Raw genomic sequence first — 17,749 nt, forward strand, 5'->3', positions numbered from 1 at the left:
CACCTTGCAGGATGGTTATCTTCTCCACGGCAATAGGCTATGTGTTACCCATTCCCTTCGTGAGAAAGTTATGTATGAATCCCATGCTCCTCCATATGTGGGGCATAGAGGTATTCAACCTACTCTCCGACGAGTAGAGACGTACTTCTATTGACCTACCATGAAAGTGGACATACAAGAGTATGTTTCAAAATGTGTAGTATGCCAAAAGACCAAGTATGATAGAGGGAAGCAACCTGGATTACTCCAGCCATTGCCTATCCCAAATTCACCATGGGAGAGTATATCCATGGATTTCATCTTTGGATTACCCAAGTCTATCCATGGGTATATAGGAATATGGACAATAGTTGATAGGTTTAGCAAGCAAGCACATTTTATTCCTGTCAAAAAGACTATTAAGGCACATCAAATGGCAACTCTCTTCATATCTCATATTTTCAAGCACCATGGATTACCCACATCCATCGTGTCAGATAGAGATCCTAGAATGACCAGTAATTTCTGGAAAGGTCTCTTTGAAAATCTAGGAACAAGATTGAATTTCTCTTTGGCCTATCACCCACAAACAGATGGCCAAAGTGAGATAGCCAATCTTACGATACTCGATCTACTCAAGACTTATGTTACCGAAGTAGATCAACGCTCACAATGGAAAAAGTACTTACCTCTTGTAGAGTATGTCTACAATAATACTGTACATACTTCTACGGGAAAAGAACCTTTTGAGATCATTGAGGGAAGACCTAAAAGTCCCTTGGTACTCAAAGTACATGGGAAGATCTTCGCTATCAATGAGTGTAGCCGTGACCTACAAGAATCTTTTCCAAAGATTAGGGAGGCTATATCCATCTCTCAACAAAGAAAAAAAGCTGTTGTTGATAAGCACAGAAGAGCCTTAATGTTCAAAGAAAATGATTGGGTCTTACTCAAGTTTCCTAAGGCTTGATTAAGGCAAACGACGGGCAAAAATCCTACGGGCCATCAAAAGTATTATGCTAAAGTAGCAAAAAGATACTATGGTCCTTTCCAAATCTTGAAGCCCATCAATGAGACGGCTTATCAACTCAAGTTGCCCAACCATTGGCTCATACACAATGCCTTTCATGTAAGCCTACTTAATCCCTACAAAGGAGAGCCACCAACTGAACCAATTATTGAAGACCCTCCCGAAGTTGAAGACCAAGAAGAGGTGCTACAACCCGAAGCTGTCCTTCGGCATGAAGACAAGGTACTACGACATGGTAATATTATCCGACGGTATCTTATTAAGTTCAAAAATTATCCTTTTGAAGATGCTAGATGGATGCGAGGAATACAGCTTAAGGATAGTATGAACCTTGTCAATGCTTACAATGCTACATTAGAGTAAGCAAATGTACAAATTTCTTTTAAATGACTCATGTTTTTGTCTTATTAGACTAGTCCTCTTTTTAATTGTGCACAAATTTAACTAGTATGCATGCTTAGAATCATGTTTGTGATGACGACGTCTCTCAAACACCAAGTAGAATTTGTCACTCTACTTTGGGAGAATGAAATGGACTAAAGAGCAGACATGCTTGTGGCAGCTATGTCTCCCAAGCACCAAATGGATTAGTCATCCACCTTGGAAAGATATTGTAGGGTAAAAAGGGATCCTCTACCCGCTAAGTAAAATTGACTAATGACTAAGGCTTTATCTCTTCTATATCATAGTCGAGGACAACTATGATTTCAAGAGAGAGGTAATGTCATAAAATCTAATATCTAATAACTAACCAACCCAAATGATTTTCTCATATTAAATTGATCACTTAATGTGGAAGTAAACGGGAACAAGTGTTAAGATATAGGCATGTGCTTATAGATCTATCTCAACACGTGGCCAATGGTAAAGGGGCCCAAATGAGAGATGGTCTATCAAAGAGCAAGGCTAAAAAATGGAGCATAAGACCTCAGGGTTAGCTTCATTGAAGACCTCCAATAATGTCTGTAAAAGGCCTTTGACCTTAGGTAAGCTAGAGTTGAGCTTGAGGCGCGGGAACCCGACCTAGCTCAAGATGCTTGTCATGCTTGATGACTAAGGTGTTTGAGGTACTTGATGATTGAGGTGTTTGAGATGCTTGAGGTGCTTGACATGCTTGAGATGCTAGGGTTGCACTTAAGGTGAGAACCTAGCCCAAGCTTAAACTGCTTAACGGCCAAGCTTGTGGTGGGAACTGGGCCTATGTATGAGGGGCTTGAGGTGTCAAAAAGTCAAATATTCAATCCCTACAAGGAGGGGGCGAGCCCTACATGAGAGGGGGTGAGAGAGAACACCCACACACTCACACAAGGCATGCATGGTACAAAGAAAGAAAAAGAGACACTTGTCAAGTTCCTCCTCATGTTGCCCTCATGGTGTGCCTGAAGCCTATTGGTTGGCCACCCAAGGGGTCCAATAATAATTTAGGAGATTTAATTAAATGATTAAGATTTTTCTAGCCCTCTCTCTCAAAGGGGAAAGGGGGACACTTGTCTCAAGGCTACCCTTGCTACTTGTAATGCCTCCTGCTTGTGATTGGCTAGGCCTGGAGGGGTCCAATGAGCTTCAAGCATGAGCTACAAGGGGGAGTCGACCCAAGCAAGCTAGGGGGTCTCTTAGGGGGTATACTCACCCACACACACTCACAAACACTCTCATTGTGTGCTATTCAAAGTGCAAGAGCTCCCTCTCCTTCTCCAAGCAAGTAGAGGTTGAGAGCCTACACCAACACTCTTGGATATGGAGTGCAAATCCAACCAAGAGCCATGCTTCAATGCTTAAGCTTGCCATCTCCTTCTTCTTCATTACTATGCTATTATGTATGCTAGCAACAAGAGTTATGATAAGTGAGGAACTAATTCTTTCTCCTACAAAATGTTTCTTCTTCCTCTTCCCTACCCTTATTCCCTGCTAGCTCTCTCCACCTTCGAAGGTGTTTGAGGTCTTGGGACTGAGGCTTGGGATAGTTAAAGCTTTCTTCAAGTTTATGTTATGTTTGTGATGCATGAATCTTTCCATCTTCATTGCATCACCTAGGTCACAAGGAACACAAAGATTGTATTGTAACAAGTCTCTCTTAATGGGAGAAATCATAATACAAATGCCTATTGGAGGGGGGACCGGCTCCACATAAATCCGGTCCTCAACTGTTGTCATGTTCTCTAAATTCTCTCTCTTGCAAAAGTATTGTTCATGCCAAGTTAGCTAATTGATATGATTATGTTGCTATCTTCAATTATGTTCACTCGCTATGCTCACAAAGTCATTTATCAAAAGTACTCTCATTAATTTCCGCTACTCTCAAATTAAATAGACCAATTCCATTACAATGCATATCCCTACACGAGGGGGGGCGAACCCTCATTGTATGGGCTAGAGAGAGAACACACACACCCTCACACAAGAAAATCTTGGTACAAAGAAAGCAAATAGGACACTTGTTAAGCTCCTTCTCATGTTGCCCTCATGGTGTGCTTAAAGCCTATTGGTTAGCCTCCCAAGGGGTCCAATGATAATTTAGTTGATTTAATTAAGTGTTTTTGCATTTATCAAGTCCTCTCTCTCAAAGGGGAATTTACATAAATGTGATGGGGTCTCAATTTTTGCACCATCGCTTCACAATGCCACATATCATCAAAATTGAATTTTACCATGGCTTATTCTCTAGAAATGACGATACTAACGAAGTGCTAAAAGATGAATATCACTTTATAAGCGTATGCAAATTTTTTCAAAGCTCTCTCAGGAACTTTCACAGACCCAAAACAAAAGAAAACGTCTTTTGGTGGGTGGGAACGAAAGGTAAAGTGGATAAAAGGTGTAGGGAATGGCCCCGCAGTGACCATTCCTTGAAATAATGGGCAACCCCATGGCGATCGACGAAGGCCGTGAGCCATGGTGGGAGCACATTATTTCAGGAATGGCCACTGCAAGACCATTCCCGACCTTCACAGTCGGGGGAGGGGGGCCATCTGATGCGAAAATCTGCAGGAGATGTAGTGCACACTGAGGACACAGTATTACAACTGCTGAGATGTCGCCACCTCAAGCGCATTCCGGTTGCTGATCTGGGAGCACCTGATTGGAGGAGCAACCTTTGGATTCTGCATGCTGACATGGTGCCAATCCGACGGTTGTAGCATTGATTTCTGCGCAGGAATGTTGTGGAGATGTACGATGCAGACTGCATGCCCCCTGACCCCCAACTCTGAAGGGCATGTGAATGGACTTGCACACCTACAACATTCAATTTTGCCTTTTCAAAACCCAAAAACTCCATAATCATATTCCCATTATGATTTGTGATCAATTTGTGGGCTTAGGGGATCAAATAATTCACTATTTGTAGACACAAATGATGATGGTCTAAGTTACTTAAAGATAGATCTATATTATGGATAAGGTATGTAGATCTTGGAGCGATCCAACAAGAATTGATTCAAGGGTATTTTGGGGATTTCTAAACATTGATTCAAGGGTATTTTTGAAAATTTCCACAAAATGGGGGAAAGAAGGGGGGGTGGAGGGTTACTCAAGAGAGAGGGGGGGGGGGGGGGGGGGGGGGGCGGGGTGCATGAGGGGCCGCGCTTTTTTGTGAACCACACATCCGCCTCGAGATCCATGCAAGGATCAACAGCCGCTGATCCCAACGCTTGGCGCCGTGCCCTTTAGTGCTTGGGGGGGGGGGGGGGGGGGGGGGGAATATGGCATTTTTCCAGGGGTATTCTGATATTTGTTCTCTACGAGCAAGACTCGCTAAGTTGGTCTTTTTGAGGTTTGTGTGTGCGTGTGTGTGTGTGTGTGGCGGGGGGGGGGGGGGGGGGGGGGGGGGGGGGGGGGGGGGGGGCTCAGGACTAAGTAACACCTATATTTAAGAGGGGGAGGCAATGGGATCAAAGGCGGAGAAGCCCACGCGCGAAAGCCGAGAAGATCGCAACCCCAAAAATCAAATAAAAAACTAAACCTGGACAGCCAGAGAAATGCATTTTATTTTATAATATAATGTTGTAAAAAGGGTTGTGAGTTCACAATGCGTGCATGGGTAAAGTGGTTAGTCTATGTACCCTAAACTCGAATAGCCAAGTCTTGGGTTCAAATTGCCCCATCGTGGTCGTTTTCCCGCTGACAAATGTTTAATGCACCTCGCCTTTTTCACGGCGCGCCTCGTTTTTCCCGTTGGCCAGGTTTAGTGCGCCTCGAGATCCCGCTCCACAGTCCCGACCCCGTCGATCCCATTACTCCATCGTGCATTTAATATGGGTGTCATTTAGTCCAAGGGGGGGGGGGAGGGGGGGGGGGGGCGATCTATACCCCTATGCACAAATTGATGTGACCAGTGGCTGGCCTTTACCACCAAATCAAATTATGTGCATTCAGTATTGATTGAGTTTTTCAAACACAAACTAATTTCAGCACTAAATTTTTGAAAGAAGTAGCAGATTCACTAAGCCTCGTAAGAGCCCTCTCTCCTCAAAAAAAAAAATCAAAAGAAAGGCACTCATGATGGAGGGTTCCATGAATATGGACAGGATGAGTATTTTCAAATATTCAGCCATTCCCTTGCCCTTATAGGGTGGATATGCCATGCAATATGCACTCATCAGTACTTTGATACATGCCTATGCAAGGGCTTAAGCTCCATATGATAGGCTCATCTAGCTTTGTTGTTGCAGAGATAGAGATAAAGATGGAGCTCGGGATAGAGATGAACATTGCCGACGAGTCTTTATATTAGCATTGGAGGTGACAGAGTCCACAACGTGCTTGCCTTGTGTGCCGCTTCGGCGAATGAAGGATCTGTATTCCTTGAAGGTCATGGGTGTATACCGTGCTGGGCGTGATGCCGACACGAGCTCCTTCATGGGGCCCACCTCCTTCTCATTGCTTGGGCTGAAGAATGCTGCTATGGATACCCTGTCTTGATCCCTGTTTACCACTGCTCTGTGCTCCACACTCTTGTATATGCCATTTGACATGATCTGCCATTTAGATTGGTAGCTTTTAGTCCCAACTTTTTTGTAAACACTTTCACACACACTTTTTTCTTTGTAATGTCACTTTCACATACACACACAACAATGCTCTGTCCTACACACTCTTTTGAACATGCTATTTGACTCCTTATAAATTTAGTAACTTTTGGTCACCTTTCTCACCTCTTTTTATAATCACACTACAATCCTTTCCTGGAAGTGTGTGCCCCTCTAACTAGGTTGCATGCCCCCTAAGGGCACGTCCACACGGCCAAGGTTGAACCCCAGCCTGCATATGGCCCGAAATTGGCAGAGTTGGGAAACCCCTTGTTCTACATCTCCAAGACAAGTTTGCTGATGCACGGCAGGGGTAGAACCCCCGCTTGTGCAAATCCGGCCGAAGTTCTGGTGTACACACACACAAGGAACACTTTTTACCATTCTCATCCAGCCCTATCCCCTTGCAGTTATTAGCTTATTGAGAAGGCACACACACAAGGGACACCTAGTCTAACCATTCTCATCCAGCCCTATCCCCTTGCAGTTATTAGCTTACTGAGAAGGCAGGCACCTGAATTTGATCACCCAGATTGACAATGAGGCCACCAGGAGTAGGCTTGACAGGGACCCACTTTCCATGGCGGCGCACCTGTAGGCCAGATACATGCTCATCCTGAAGGAGAATAGTGAGTCCCCCAGGATCTGAGTGCGCAGCGAGGCCAAGTGTGAGGTCAGGTTGGGGGCATGGTGGGTAGAAGTTGACCCGAAAGGCGAGATTGATGTGGTCACCAAAGCTTTCCTGAAAAGCATCCGGGGACACCTCCAAGGTTGTGGATATGGCATCCAACATCTTGTATCCCAGCTTGGCAAGGTGCTGGCTGTACTCATCCATGGTCTCCCTGGCGAAACACATACACACAGAGAATTCAATTATTTCCATCATCAAACAGCACTTCAAATTGAAAATCTTCAACAACCTTATTCATTGCTTTACAACTGTGTGTGTATTTTATGTGTATGTACTCGAGAAATATTGTGCTTATTGCTTTCAATCATGTGTGGTCTTGAGCCCTTGATCTCTTTTGAATCATCACAAATGAATAAGAGTGAAACTCATCATCACAATTGACATAGAGTGAAACCCATGGAAGTGTGGCCACAGGTTTGGGGATGGGGGGAGAAGTAATCTCGAGATTACTATGCCCGATCTATGGTGCTCAATCATCCCACCGTAGATTCCATGCCCTCCATGCCCGTGGGAGATACCGGTGAGGCCAACGCACCAACCCTATAGTCAAGTCGATGTTTCATGGACTTTTTGCAAGCTTTTTACTATCTAGCACTGGGAAATGTTTGGTTGTGCTACTTATGATAGTCTAGATTTTCTCCCTTCTCTTCCAACATCAAGGAGAGGTATCCCTCGACGGGATCAAACTCAGGCCGGGATCAACATAACCTATACAACATGGTCACCTCTGCCGCACTATCTTCACTCTAACGACTGAGAATTGCCCTTTAGACACAATTTTCAGTCTTCTGTCCTTTTGTTTATGCAAAACTTTTGCAGATAAATCCTTTGAATGACTCCTGGTCTCCTCAAAAATGTGTTTTTGCTCTCTTGTAACTAGAACCCTAATCTTAACATCAGCATGCTTTTGGTTTTGCAAATTTGATCAGAAAATCACCTCCAAAAAGTGGGTTTTGTTGGCCACTTTGAAGGATCTCTGATGGAGGTGGGCAGGATGTGAAAGAAGAAGTAGTCGCCCCAATCGAGGATGGCCCCCTTTTCAATGCCAAGCCTGCTACCATACCCCTCGTACGTCAGCGGATTGTTTGCATATGCTTGCTTCTCCTCAAGGGGAAGATCAAAAAACTGCCTTGCAACCAGAATTGTCTTTCTTAAAAGTGAGACAGGTATCCCATGATTGATAACTTGGAAAAATCCACACTCTTCACATGCATGCCCAATCTCTGCCAGCACCATTTTGCGTTGCTTCTCATCATCGAGGCCCGAGATGTCGATCAATGGTATCTGAAGCTCCTCAAGATCTTCACTGCCAACTGCCCTCTCACACTCAGGCCGGACATATTGTGCGGGAAGCTCGCTCACCCCGCTCTCTGCTAGTAGCTGGACCCTTTGTATAGGCTCTGGCCACTCTAGAGGCACATTTGCTTGTGTGACTATGGCATGTGAGGTCATGGAAGCACATGCTACAGCCATTTGTGAAGTTGTGCTTGGTCCAATCAAGATGCCAAACTTGTTTGGGATGCAGCTTCCCTCTTCTGCTCGAAAGGGTGGCCTTGCACGCACGCACACACACTCACTCACTCACTCAGAGAGCCACGAAGGTGGTCAAAGAGATGGAGGCTCTATATAGAAAATATTTGCAGAAGGGCTCAAGCAAAACGGACAACGGCATGAGCTGGCTGGCGCTAATCTTCACATGCATCACATACAGACACAAGCAGAGAGACAAGGAGGGAGTGGGATGTTCCAAGAGCTCTAGACAAGGCAGGGAGGCAATGGGCAGGCTTTATATATATAGCTCTAAGCCTCTACAAAGCCATTTATGGAAATGGTCATTGGCAAGTCAATTATAAGCACACTCACACTCACACAAAGGGAGGTCAGACCGTCAGAGGTCTCTCTCTCTCTCTCTCTCTCTCTCTCTCTCTCTCTCTCACACACACACACATACTGTTGCAAAAAAAGGGCCGAAGCGGAAGGGGGGTAGGCATAAATATAAAAAGGATATCTGGCCAAAATCTGTGGATGATGGAGATGAAGTGGTATAAAGGCAAAGGTGTCGTCCGACAGGCTAGGAACGGGGACGGGGGATGGGGTAGCTACTTTAGGAAACAGAGGTGTATGGAAGGCAGCGGAAGCCTTGAAGGCGGTGCTTTATGTAGGGAAGGGAGCCTGGAGGCATTGCCAGACATGGAGGCAAGTGGGTTGGCAACTTGGCCCTCAGCCCCTCTGATTGAGGGATGGGGCCATTGGGGGGTGTGACAACGTGTGTGTGTGTGTGTCACTGTGTTTGTGTGTATAGGGAAGAGAGAGAGAGAGAGAGAGAGAGAGAGAGAGCGCATATTGTTGCTAGCGAGCGAGTATGCTAGAGTGAGCATGACTTCACCATTGCCTACCCCCCTGTTCATATACATCAGACGCCATTTTACATACATGTACAAGCCATTACACAATGATATGCTAATGCTGCTGTTGACAAATAGGCTCACCTTTGATTTCTGTACGGTTCTGCGTGGGCAGAGAATGGAAGCTTTGGCAAGTACTTCTAAACAAAAGCAGGCTTTTTGCCGCTTCTCTGCATCCATCCGTGTACTTTTACTGTTGTGTGTATGGGCGACCGGCGTAGAAGGCTGCAGGATGCAGGTATTCCGTCATCGGCAGCAGGTGGGTTGTCAATTCACACACTCTCACACGCGGGCGCGCAAGCGCAGTTTTATTAAAGCAACCGCTGCTGCAAAGCTGCATGGCCGGCGAGGAAGACGACGATGGCATGCTTTTCTACGGTCACCCATACGTATACAGACGGTCTTGATTTGACCGTGTCTCTGCCGTCGATTTGTCGGCCGCATCGACGGTTTTGATTAGGCACGTTTTTACGCATCGTGCACGATTTTTTAAATTTGGACCACATGCCCACTCAGCCGTTACGTGTCGAGATGATGTAGTCGGCGGCCTCTGTCTTGTAGCCAATTGCCACCCAGGGGCCAACTTCCGGCCATTTTTCTAGAGCCTGATTGTAGACACCATTGCACAAATGATCATATATTCCCTTTCCGTCCTACAGAACCTAGGATAGGGTCCGCATGCATACGATCTAACAGTGACCAGTCCACCTTGCACTCACCATAGCTCCCCCCATAGAGGCCCTCTAAAGGTACCTTTAGAGATTGGAAACCCTTCAAATGAGGCTTTGTGTGTCCCATAGTTAAGAGAAGGTCCACACGGAGGGAGGGTAACTTTTTTGAGTTACCCCTCCTCTCTCTCTCTCCACTAACTAAAATTGGATTTCAAGCCTCTTACCGCCGTCCCATTTAGTGTGTACATGGAGTGTTGTCTTTTCAAATCGTCTAATCAGCCGTCCTCTTACGATTCCCCTCATGTGAGGGACACCTAATTATGCATTGTGGATGAAGGAGTCACTTAGATCACCAGCATTACATTCAAATTTTTGGTTGGGGGTATCTCAACCACCCATCACAACCATCCCATATTAACAAATCTCCCTTTTAATAGACAAGGGTGAAGATCCACTCTCAGTAACATGTGAAATGCTAGTGATGGCTATTAAAAGTGCAAGTACAATAGAGTCTATCTACCTTGTAAGGTGTTTGGAGAGAGAGGGGGGTGTTTATTCCTAGGCACTCAAATTGCTATTTATATAAGTGCTACTTTTTGGATGGGTGTTAGCGAGTCGCCACGATCGAACATCTGCAACGTAGCTATTCACTAGGAGAAAGTTGGACTCACTTTTGGGCCTTTCAATTCTAGAGAGAGAGTGGTGCTCGACCAATGACGAAGAGGATTACGTTACATTGAGAATCAACATTTTGGAGCCACGCTCTTTTAGAAAAAAGGGAGAAGATATTATTTTTGTTCATCAAATCGCACAACTTCACGTTTTCAAAGCATAAATGTCATAAATCGTACTAAATCTGTACCGACAAATTTTAAAACTTTCATTGAAGACTCTAGTATCTATGTTCCCGCCCAAATATTACTTTGAGTAGCTCTACTTCTTGCTCAAAACTTTCTTCCCTTTTTCATATTTGAGCTAACTTTAGTTATACTATAGATGATCAAGCATGGATACTATCTTGAATAACTATCGGAAGTTGGGTACTACTGCAAACTAGGAGGAGGAAGAGGAGGCAACGCAATGATTTCGTGGAGGCTTTCAAGGGACAAGTTAAAGAGTTTAAAGTGTGTGCACAAAGCAAGCGGGTGAAAGAGGTCCTCATATAACATGCTTTCCAGCATGCAGACTTAAGGTTGCAAACATCTCCTCCAAGTTTTCCATGGCATTGACCCAACTGTAAGTTATTTTGAGCATCTCACTTAGTGCATGATTATATTCGAAGGTTAAGTGGTGGATATCATTTTTGGTATGTTTTAGATATTTATCCATCGAATAGGACGGACTGGCAACCAATTGAGAGCATAGTTGGGAATTTTTATGCTTTCCATGCATTTATTGGTGAGCAAATATACCAAGGAAGACAATACAAGGAACTTGCAAATAACGGAATATTCTTTTATGATATGTCATATTTGGAACCGAGAACTTCCTTTGGTTGGGGTCGTGTAACTCCTTTGCCACTTCCATCCTTTGACAACACAGATTGGTCTTTGCCAGTTTCGCAAACTAGTGAAAGCATTAGGAATAGGTTGTTTCAGGATATACAAAAGTCCCTCAAGTATTCAATTGTCACAAAAATAGTTCGGCTCGCACTATTTATGCCTTTTGAAGTGTTTGTAGATTTCTTCTTCGATGAGCAAATAAGAACTATCGCAACAATGTTCAATTGCAACCTTGAGAGCTGTTTGGAATTTTTAGATGATAATTGGGATAGGAAACAGTCACACAGGGCAAAATCTGTATTTTGCAAAAGAAGTCCATAATTTGCAAGTTTATTATAAGCTCTCAAAATTTCATAGTGTCGTTTTACTATTTTAGATATCATCTTCTGAGTGTGCAGCTTATTTCACTTGACCAAGATACAGAGTTTAGCCTTGAGAACAAACCTTTATCAATGGAGCTCTACTTTTGAGATAGCTTACTTACTGTGATGGAGACAATATCAAGCACAACTCTTGCACAACTCAAGGTAGATCTTACATGTGAAGGACTTCCACTTTTGCCGGAATTGCATGCATTCAGTCTCAACAATAGAAAGGTGCTTACTAAATGGTTGGATTTTGATTGTCTTTTAATACATTGAGACATAGAACCTAACTCTTTCTTCTTCTCAGATTCCAAGACGCACACTATAAAACTTGCAAAGCGTTTACCGCGGCCCTTTATCGCGTTTTGTAGAGAGAGAGAAAGAGCAAAATGAGGTGGCCAAAGGAGAGAGAGGGGGGCGGGAAGGATTTATTTTGTAAATTAAATATTACCGCGTATATTACCATGCACATTACCTCGTATATTATTGTCATAAAATCTAATATCTAACCAATCCAAATGATTTTCTCATATTAAATTGATCACTTAATGTGGGAGAATAAATGGGAACAAGTGTTAAGATATAGATATGTGCTTATAGATCTATCTCAACACGGGGCCAATAGTAAAGGGGCCCAAATGGGAGATGGTCTATCAAGAGCAAGGCTAACCAATGGAGCATAAGACCTTAGGGTTAGCTTCATTGAAGACCTCCAATAATGTGTGTAAAAGTCCTTTGACCTTAGGTAAGCTAGGGCTGAGCTTGAGGTGGGAACCCGGCCCAAGCTCAAGGTGCTTGTCGTGCTTGAGGTGCTTGTCATGCTTGAGGTGCTTGATTAAGATTCTTGAGGTGCTTGACTGGCTCCATGCTTGAGGTGCTTGACTTGGTGCATGATTAAGGTGCTTGAGGTGCCTTGAGAAGCTTGCCTGAGATGCTTGTGGGAACACCCCCTACTTCAAGTGCTTAGTCATGCTTGATGACTAAGGGGCTTGCTCATCCAAAGTCAAAAATATCCCTACAAGGAGGGGGGCGAGCCTACAAAGGGGGGGGGATGAGAGAGAACACACACACACACACACACACACACACACACAAGGGAAGCCCCAGCTTGAAGAGGCAGCAAGGACACTTGTCAAGTTTCTCCCCATGTTTCCCTCATGGTGTGCCTGAAGCCTATTGGTTGGCCACCCAAGGGGTCCAATGATAATTTAGGATATTTAATTAATTGATTTTGCATTTATCAAGTCCTCTCTCTCAAAGGGGAAAGGGGGACACTTGTCCCAAGGCTACCCATGTTGCTTGTAATGGCTCCTGTGTGATTGGCTAGGTCTGGAGGGGTCCAATGAGCTTCAAGCATGAGCTACAAGGGGGAGTCGACCCAAGCAAGCTAGGGGGGTGCTAAGGGGGTATACTCACCCACACACACTCACAAACACTCTCATGGTGTACTATGCAAAGTGCAAGATCTCCCTCTCCTTCTCCAAGCAAGTAGAGGTTGAGAGCCTACACCAACACTCTTGGCTATGGAATGCAAATCCATCCAAGAGCCATGCTTCAATGCTTGAGCTTGCCATCTATTTCTTCTTCATTACTATGCTATTATGTATGCTAGAACAAGAGTTATGATAAGTGAGGAACTAACTCTTTCTCATATGAAATGTTTCTTCTTCCTCTTCCCTACCCTCATTCCCTGCTAGCTCTCTCCACCTTCGAAGGTGTTTGAGGTCTTGGGACTGAGGCTTGGTATAGTTAAAGCTTTCTTCAAGTTTAGGTTATGCTATGATGGTGATGCATGAAGCTTTCCATCTTCATTGCTTCACCTAGGTCACAAGGAACACAAAGAATGTATTGTAACAAGTCTCTCTTTATGGGAGAAATCATAATACAAATTCCTATTGGAGGGGGGACCGGCTCCACATAAATCCGGTCCTCAACTGTTGTCATGTTCTCTAAATTCTCTCTCTTGCAAAAGTATTGTCCATTCCAAGTTAACTAATTTCTATAATTATGTTACTATCTTCAATTATGTCTACCCGCTATGCTCAAAAAATCATTTCTTGAAAGTACTCTCATTAAATTCCGCTACTCTCAAATTGAATAGGCAAATTCCATTACATTGGTATTAGAGCATTTGGTTTCTCTTTTCTTGCTTAAGAAGAGAGGTCCTTAAGTAGCCTATAAATGGTTGATGTTGTTAATTATATTAGGGTAAGTGCAACTGGGATCTATTATCAGTTTTGTTGAGCCCACTATGTGGGGGATGGTGCACACCTCGGGAGCTTTGGACTTAATAATGGAGTCTTTTTAGACTTGCCTACGGCTTTAGCATTATTGAGCCATAAGAAGTCCGAAAGGAGCTAGCCCTCGGCAACTCTGCTATGTTAGACCTACTCCTCTACTCTCTATAATTAACCACTTCGAGCCATGGGTGTAGATACTTAAGAGCTGATTTTCAAAGGCTAAGAGGAGTGCCACAACTAAGGTTTTGAATTGCCAAAGCATACACTAAGTACATACATAAATTTTGTTAACATTGATAGCTTTGATTTTGCACATGAAGGTGCTGATGATGATGCTCCCATGTTTGTGAATTATCTCGTCGCTAGGTTGCAGCAAGCTATGGGCAACCCTGCTTTGCAAGCCGAAGTTACTCAACAACTTCGTGCTTATGGAATTTCCCTTCCTCTCCCAGAGGAAAGAGAGCTTAGGAGGCCTCTTGAAGAGACCCCCAAAAGAAGACTCTCTCCCATTCGAGAGGAGGAATCCAAAGAGAAAGAAAGCAATGAAAGTCTAAGTTCTTCTGAAGAGGTGGCTCCACGAAGATGGCGGTCTAGACGATCGCCTACTCCTCCCAAGAGGAAAAGAGCAACCTATAGTCCTTCTCCTCATCACTCTGAAAGGCAAGAGAGGAAACAAAGGAAGAAAAGGGCTAGGAAGAGGTCACCCTCTTCTCCTTCTTCTTCACCTTCCTCCTCTTCCGATGAAAGTTATGGCTATTCTCCTAGAGAATACAAGAGGGGAGGACATCGCAAATCATTTCCTGCATGGCGAAGGTCACAAAAGCTAAAGAAGTTCAAGGAGGGAGGAAAGAGTATCTCTTTTCTCACCTACGATGGCACCTTTGGTGCTACCGACAAAGTGTTGGCCTTGATCCAGCAATTTGATGCGGCCTTTGGGGACAAGGGCTTCACAGAGTCCTCCAAGCTACGCCATGTAGCTATGCACTTCCAAAAATCAGCTCGTCAATGGTGGGCTAGCCTTCGTGGCAATGGAGAAGCCCCAAAGACATGGAAAACTCTACGAGTTTCCATCATGAAGCAATTTCTTCCAAGCGATACTAAAGATAAAGTTCTTACCGAATGGCGTGGCTTGAAGCTTCTCTCTCATGAGTCTATCAACAAGTATGTAGACAAGTTTTGGGATTTACATCTCAAAGCTACTGTCTTTCAAAAGATAGACTTTGCCAAGCAAAGACAGCAATTCTGTGCGGGATTACCTGAAGAGATGGCCGAATACATCAACTCTCAATAGCCTGGTACTATTACCGAAGTAATCCATCACACCATGGTTGCTTCACGCATCAATTTCCATCAAGGGGCTAGACGTAATGTCAAGCCCATGGAAAACAAAGATAAAAATGATGCAAAGGGGAAATCCAATGCACAAAATAATTCCCAAGGCACTTCCAACAACAACAATCGGTCCAAGGAGAAGGGAGTTTACAAAGGTAAAAACAAACTCTCTTCTGAAGAGCTTGAAGCTTTTCGCAAGGACCATAAATGTTTCAAGTGTGGGGAGCAAGGACATGGCTATCGTTCTTGCCCCAAGAAGAATACTCGCAATGAGACTCCTAGGGCTTCCACCATCGAAGCTCCAAAAGAGATGCTCATTGTAAAGGATCATCACTCTCCTATGCTTGGGGAAAGGTAAGAGAGCATGATGCCTTCATCTTGTTTGACTCTGGCTCTACTCTCAACTTCATATCACCGAAGTTGGCCACCAAGTTGGGCATTCAAGCTTTTGAGATGGGAGATATAGTAACAGCTGATGCAGCTTTCAAGGGACAACAAGCCTCCGTTACTCCCTTGATTGGGAAGTTGAGGCTTCATGTCCAAAGCTATGTCGACAAAGAAGACTTCTTCATCTCTCCTCTCCAACATGAGGATGCTATCCTAGGGGAACCATGGTTTGATCGCATGGCTGCCAACATGAAGTTCCGTGAAAGGAGAATCTACTTCACCTCAGGGGAAAGAACATGTATATAGATGCTAGTGAGCATGGTCGCACTATTCCACTTGTAAATCCTCTTGCTTTTGATAAGTCAATGAAGAGCTCAGTTTCTGCGTACATGATTTTTGTCAAAGAGTCTATAAAAGATACTAATGTTTCATCAAATGTAAATGGTAGGAATCAAGAAGATTTAGACTTCTCTAATTTTCTAAAAGGATTCCAAGATGTGTTCATCGATGATATCTCTATGGACTTACCTCCAAAACGAGGGGATGATAACCATCGCATTGAGCTCCTTCCAGGAAGCTCACCGCCTAACAAACCTCCTTATTGAGTCTCACAAGCTCAACAAGAGGAGATTATGAGGCAAGTACATGAATTGGTGGACAAAGGGATGGTGAGGCCTAGTTCCTCTCCCTTTTGTTCTCCAATCCTTTTAGTGCAAAAAAAAGATGGTACATACCGTATGTGTGTGGACTATCGAGCACTAAACCATATCAATATCAAAATCAGATTTCCCGTGCCTCGGGTAGAAGATCTGTTTGATAAGCTACAAGGCTCTACCTACTTCAGTAGGATTGACCTTAAGAGTGGCTATCATCAAATAAGGATAGTGGATGAAGATATCCTAAAGACCGCGTTTCTCACAACATTTGGTCTTTATGAATATCTAGTCATGCCTTTTGGCTTGACTAATGCACCAACTACTTTCAATCGTCTCATGGAGAAACTTTTTGGACCATATCGTAAATTCACTGGAGTGTTCTTTGATGATATCATCATCTACTCCAAATATTTGGAGGAACATAGGCAACATCTCCAAGTGATTTTGAACCAAAAGAAAAGTGAATTCTTCCTTCAAGAGATTCAATATCTAGGTCATATTATCTCTCACGATGGTATTCGTAAGGATCCATCAAAGTTAGAGGTAATAAAATCATGGCCTAACCCAAGGAATCTACATGAGCTAAGAAGCTTTATTGGTATGTGTGCATACTATAGACGCTTCATAGCAAAATTCTCTCAAAAAGCAGGACCACTACATGACTTAACAAAGAAGAACGTTAAGTTTGTATGGACTGCTAAGGAGAAAAATGCTTTTGAAAAACTCAAAGAGAAGCATCCTTCCCAACCAGTCCTCGTGCTTCCGGATCTCTCAAAACCATTTGAGGTCCAATGTGATGCTTGTGGTGATTGCCTTGGAGCAGTTTTCCTTCAAGAAGAGCATGCCATAGCATATGAGAGCCGAAGGCTCAATAGTGATGAACGAGTCTTGGGCATTTATGAGAAAGAGCTTTTAGCTGTTCTACATGCCCTAGATACATGGAAGCACTACCTATTGGGGACTCCATTTATCCTACGAACCGACCACCAAAGTCTCAAGTATTTCATGACGCAAACCAAACTTTCCGACAAACAAATGAGGTGGGCTAATTTTCTTTCGCAATTTAATTTCCATATTGCTCACATAGATGGTAAGCACAATCAAGTTGCCGATGCACTTTCACGACGACCAAAAGTTAATGTGGTGTCTATAGCTACTCACAATGATCTATACTCTATGATAGATGCGTATGCTACTGACCCTGACTTTAGAGACATAATGTCAGCCCTTGCTTTGGGGAAGAAAGAGGAACCATTCACCTTGCAGGATGGTTATCTTCTCCACGGCAATAGGCTATGTGTTACCCATTCCCTTCGTGAGAAGGTTATGTATGAATCCCATGCTCCTCCATATGCAGGGCATAGAGGTATTCAACCTACTCTCCGAGGAGTAGAGACGTATTTCTATTGGCCTACCATGAAAGTGGATATACAAGAGTATGTTTCAAAATGTGTAGTATGCCAA

The 17,749-nt window shown here is 43.8% G+C and overlaps 1 protein-coding gene across 1 annotated transcript; it reads right to left on the minus strand.

Moving 5' to 3' along the window:
* Positions 1 to 5,489: 5,489 nt before the first annotated feature.
* LOC147450915 (jasmonate-induced oxygenase 4-like) lies at positions 5,490 to 8,666 on the minus strand. Its single transcript, XM_086519909.1, has 3 exons — positions 7,665 to 8,666; positions 6,551 to 6,878; positions 5,490 to 5,985 (listed from the first exon to the last, which is right to left on the minus strand). Exons 1-3 carry the CDS (start codon positions 8,198 to 8,200, stop codon positions 5,662 to 5,664), a joined length of 1,188 nt encoding a protein of 395 aa, XP_086376035.1. The 5' UTR covers positions 8,201 to 8,666; the 3' UTR covers positions 5,490 to 5,661.
* Positions 8,667 to 17,749: the final 9,083 nt, after the last annotated feature.

The sequence above is a fragment of the Adiantum capillus-veneris genome, chromosome 9 (assembly GCF_014529385.1).
Source record: "Adiantum capillus-veneris isolate H3 chromosome 9, ASM1452938v2, whole genome shotgun sequence".
NCBI lineage: Eukaryota > Viridiplantae > Streptophyta > Polypodiopsida > Polypodiales > Pteridaceae > Adiantum > Adiantum capillus-veneris.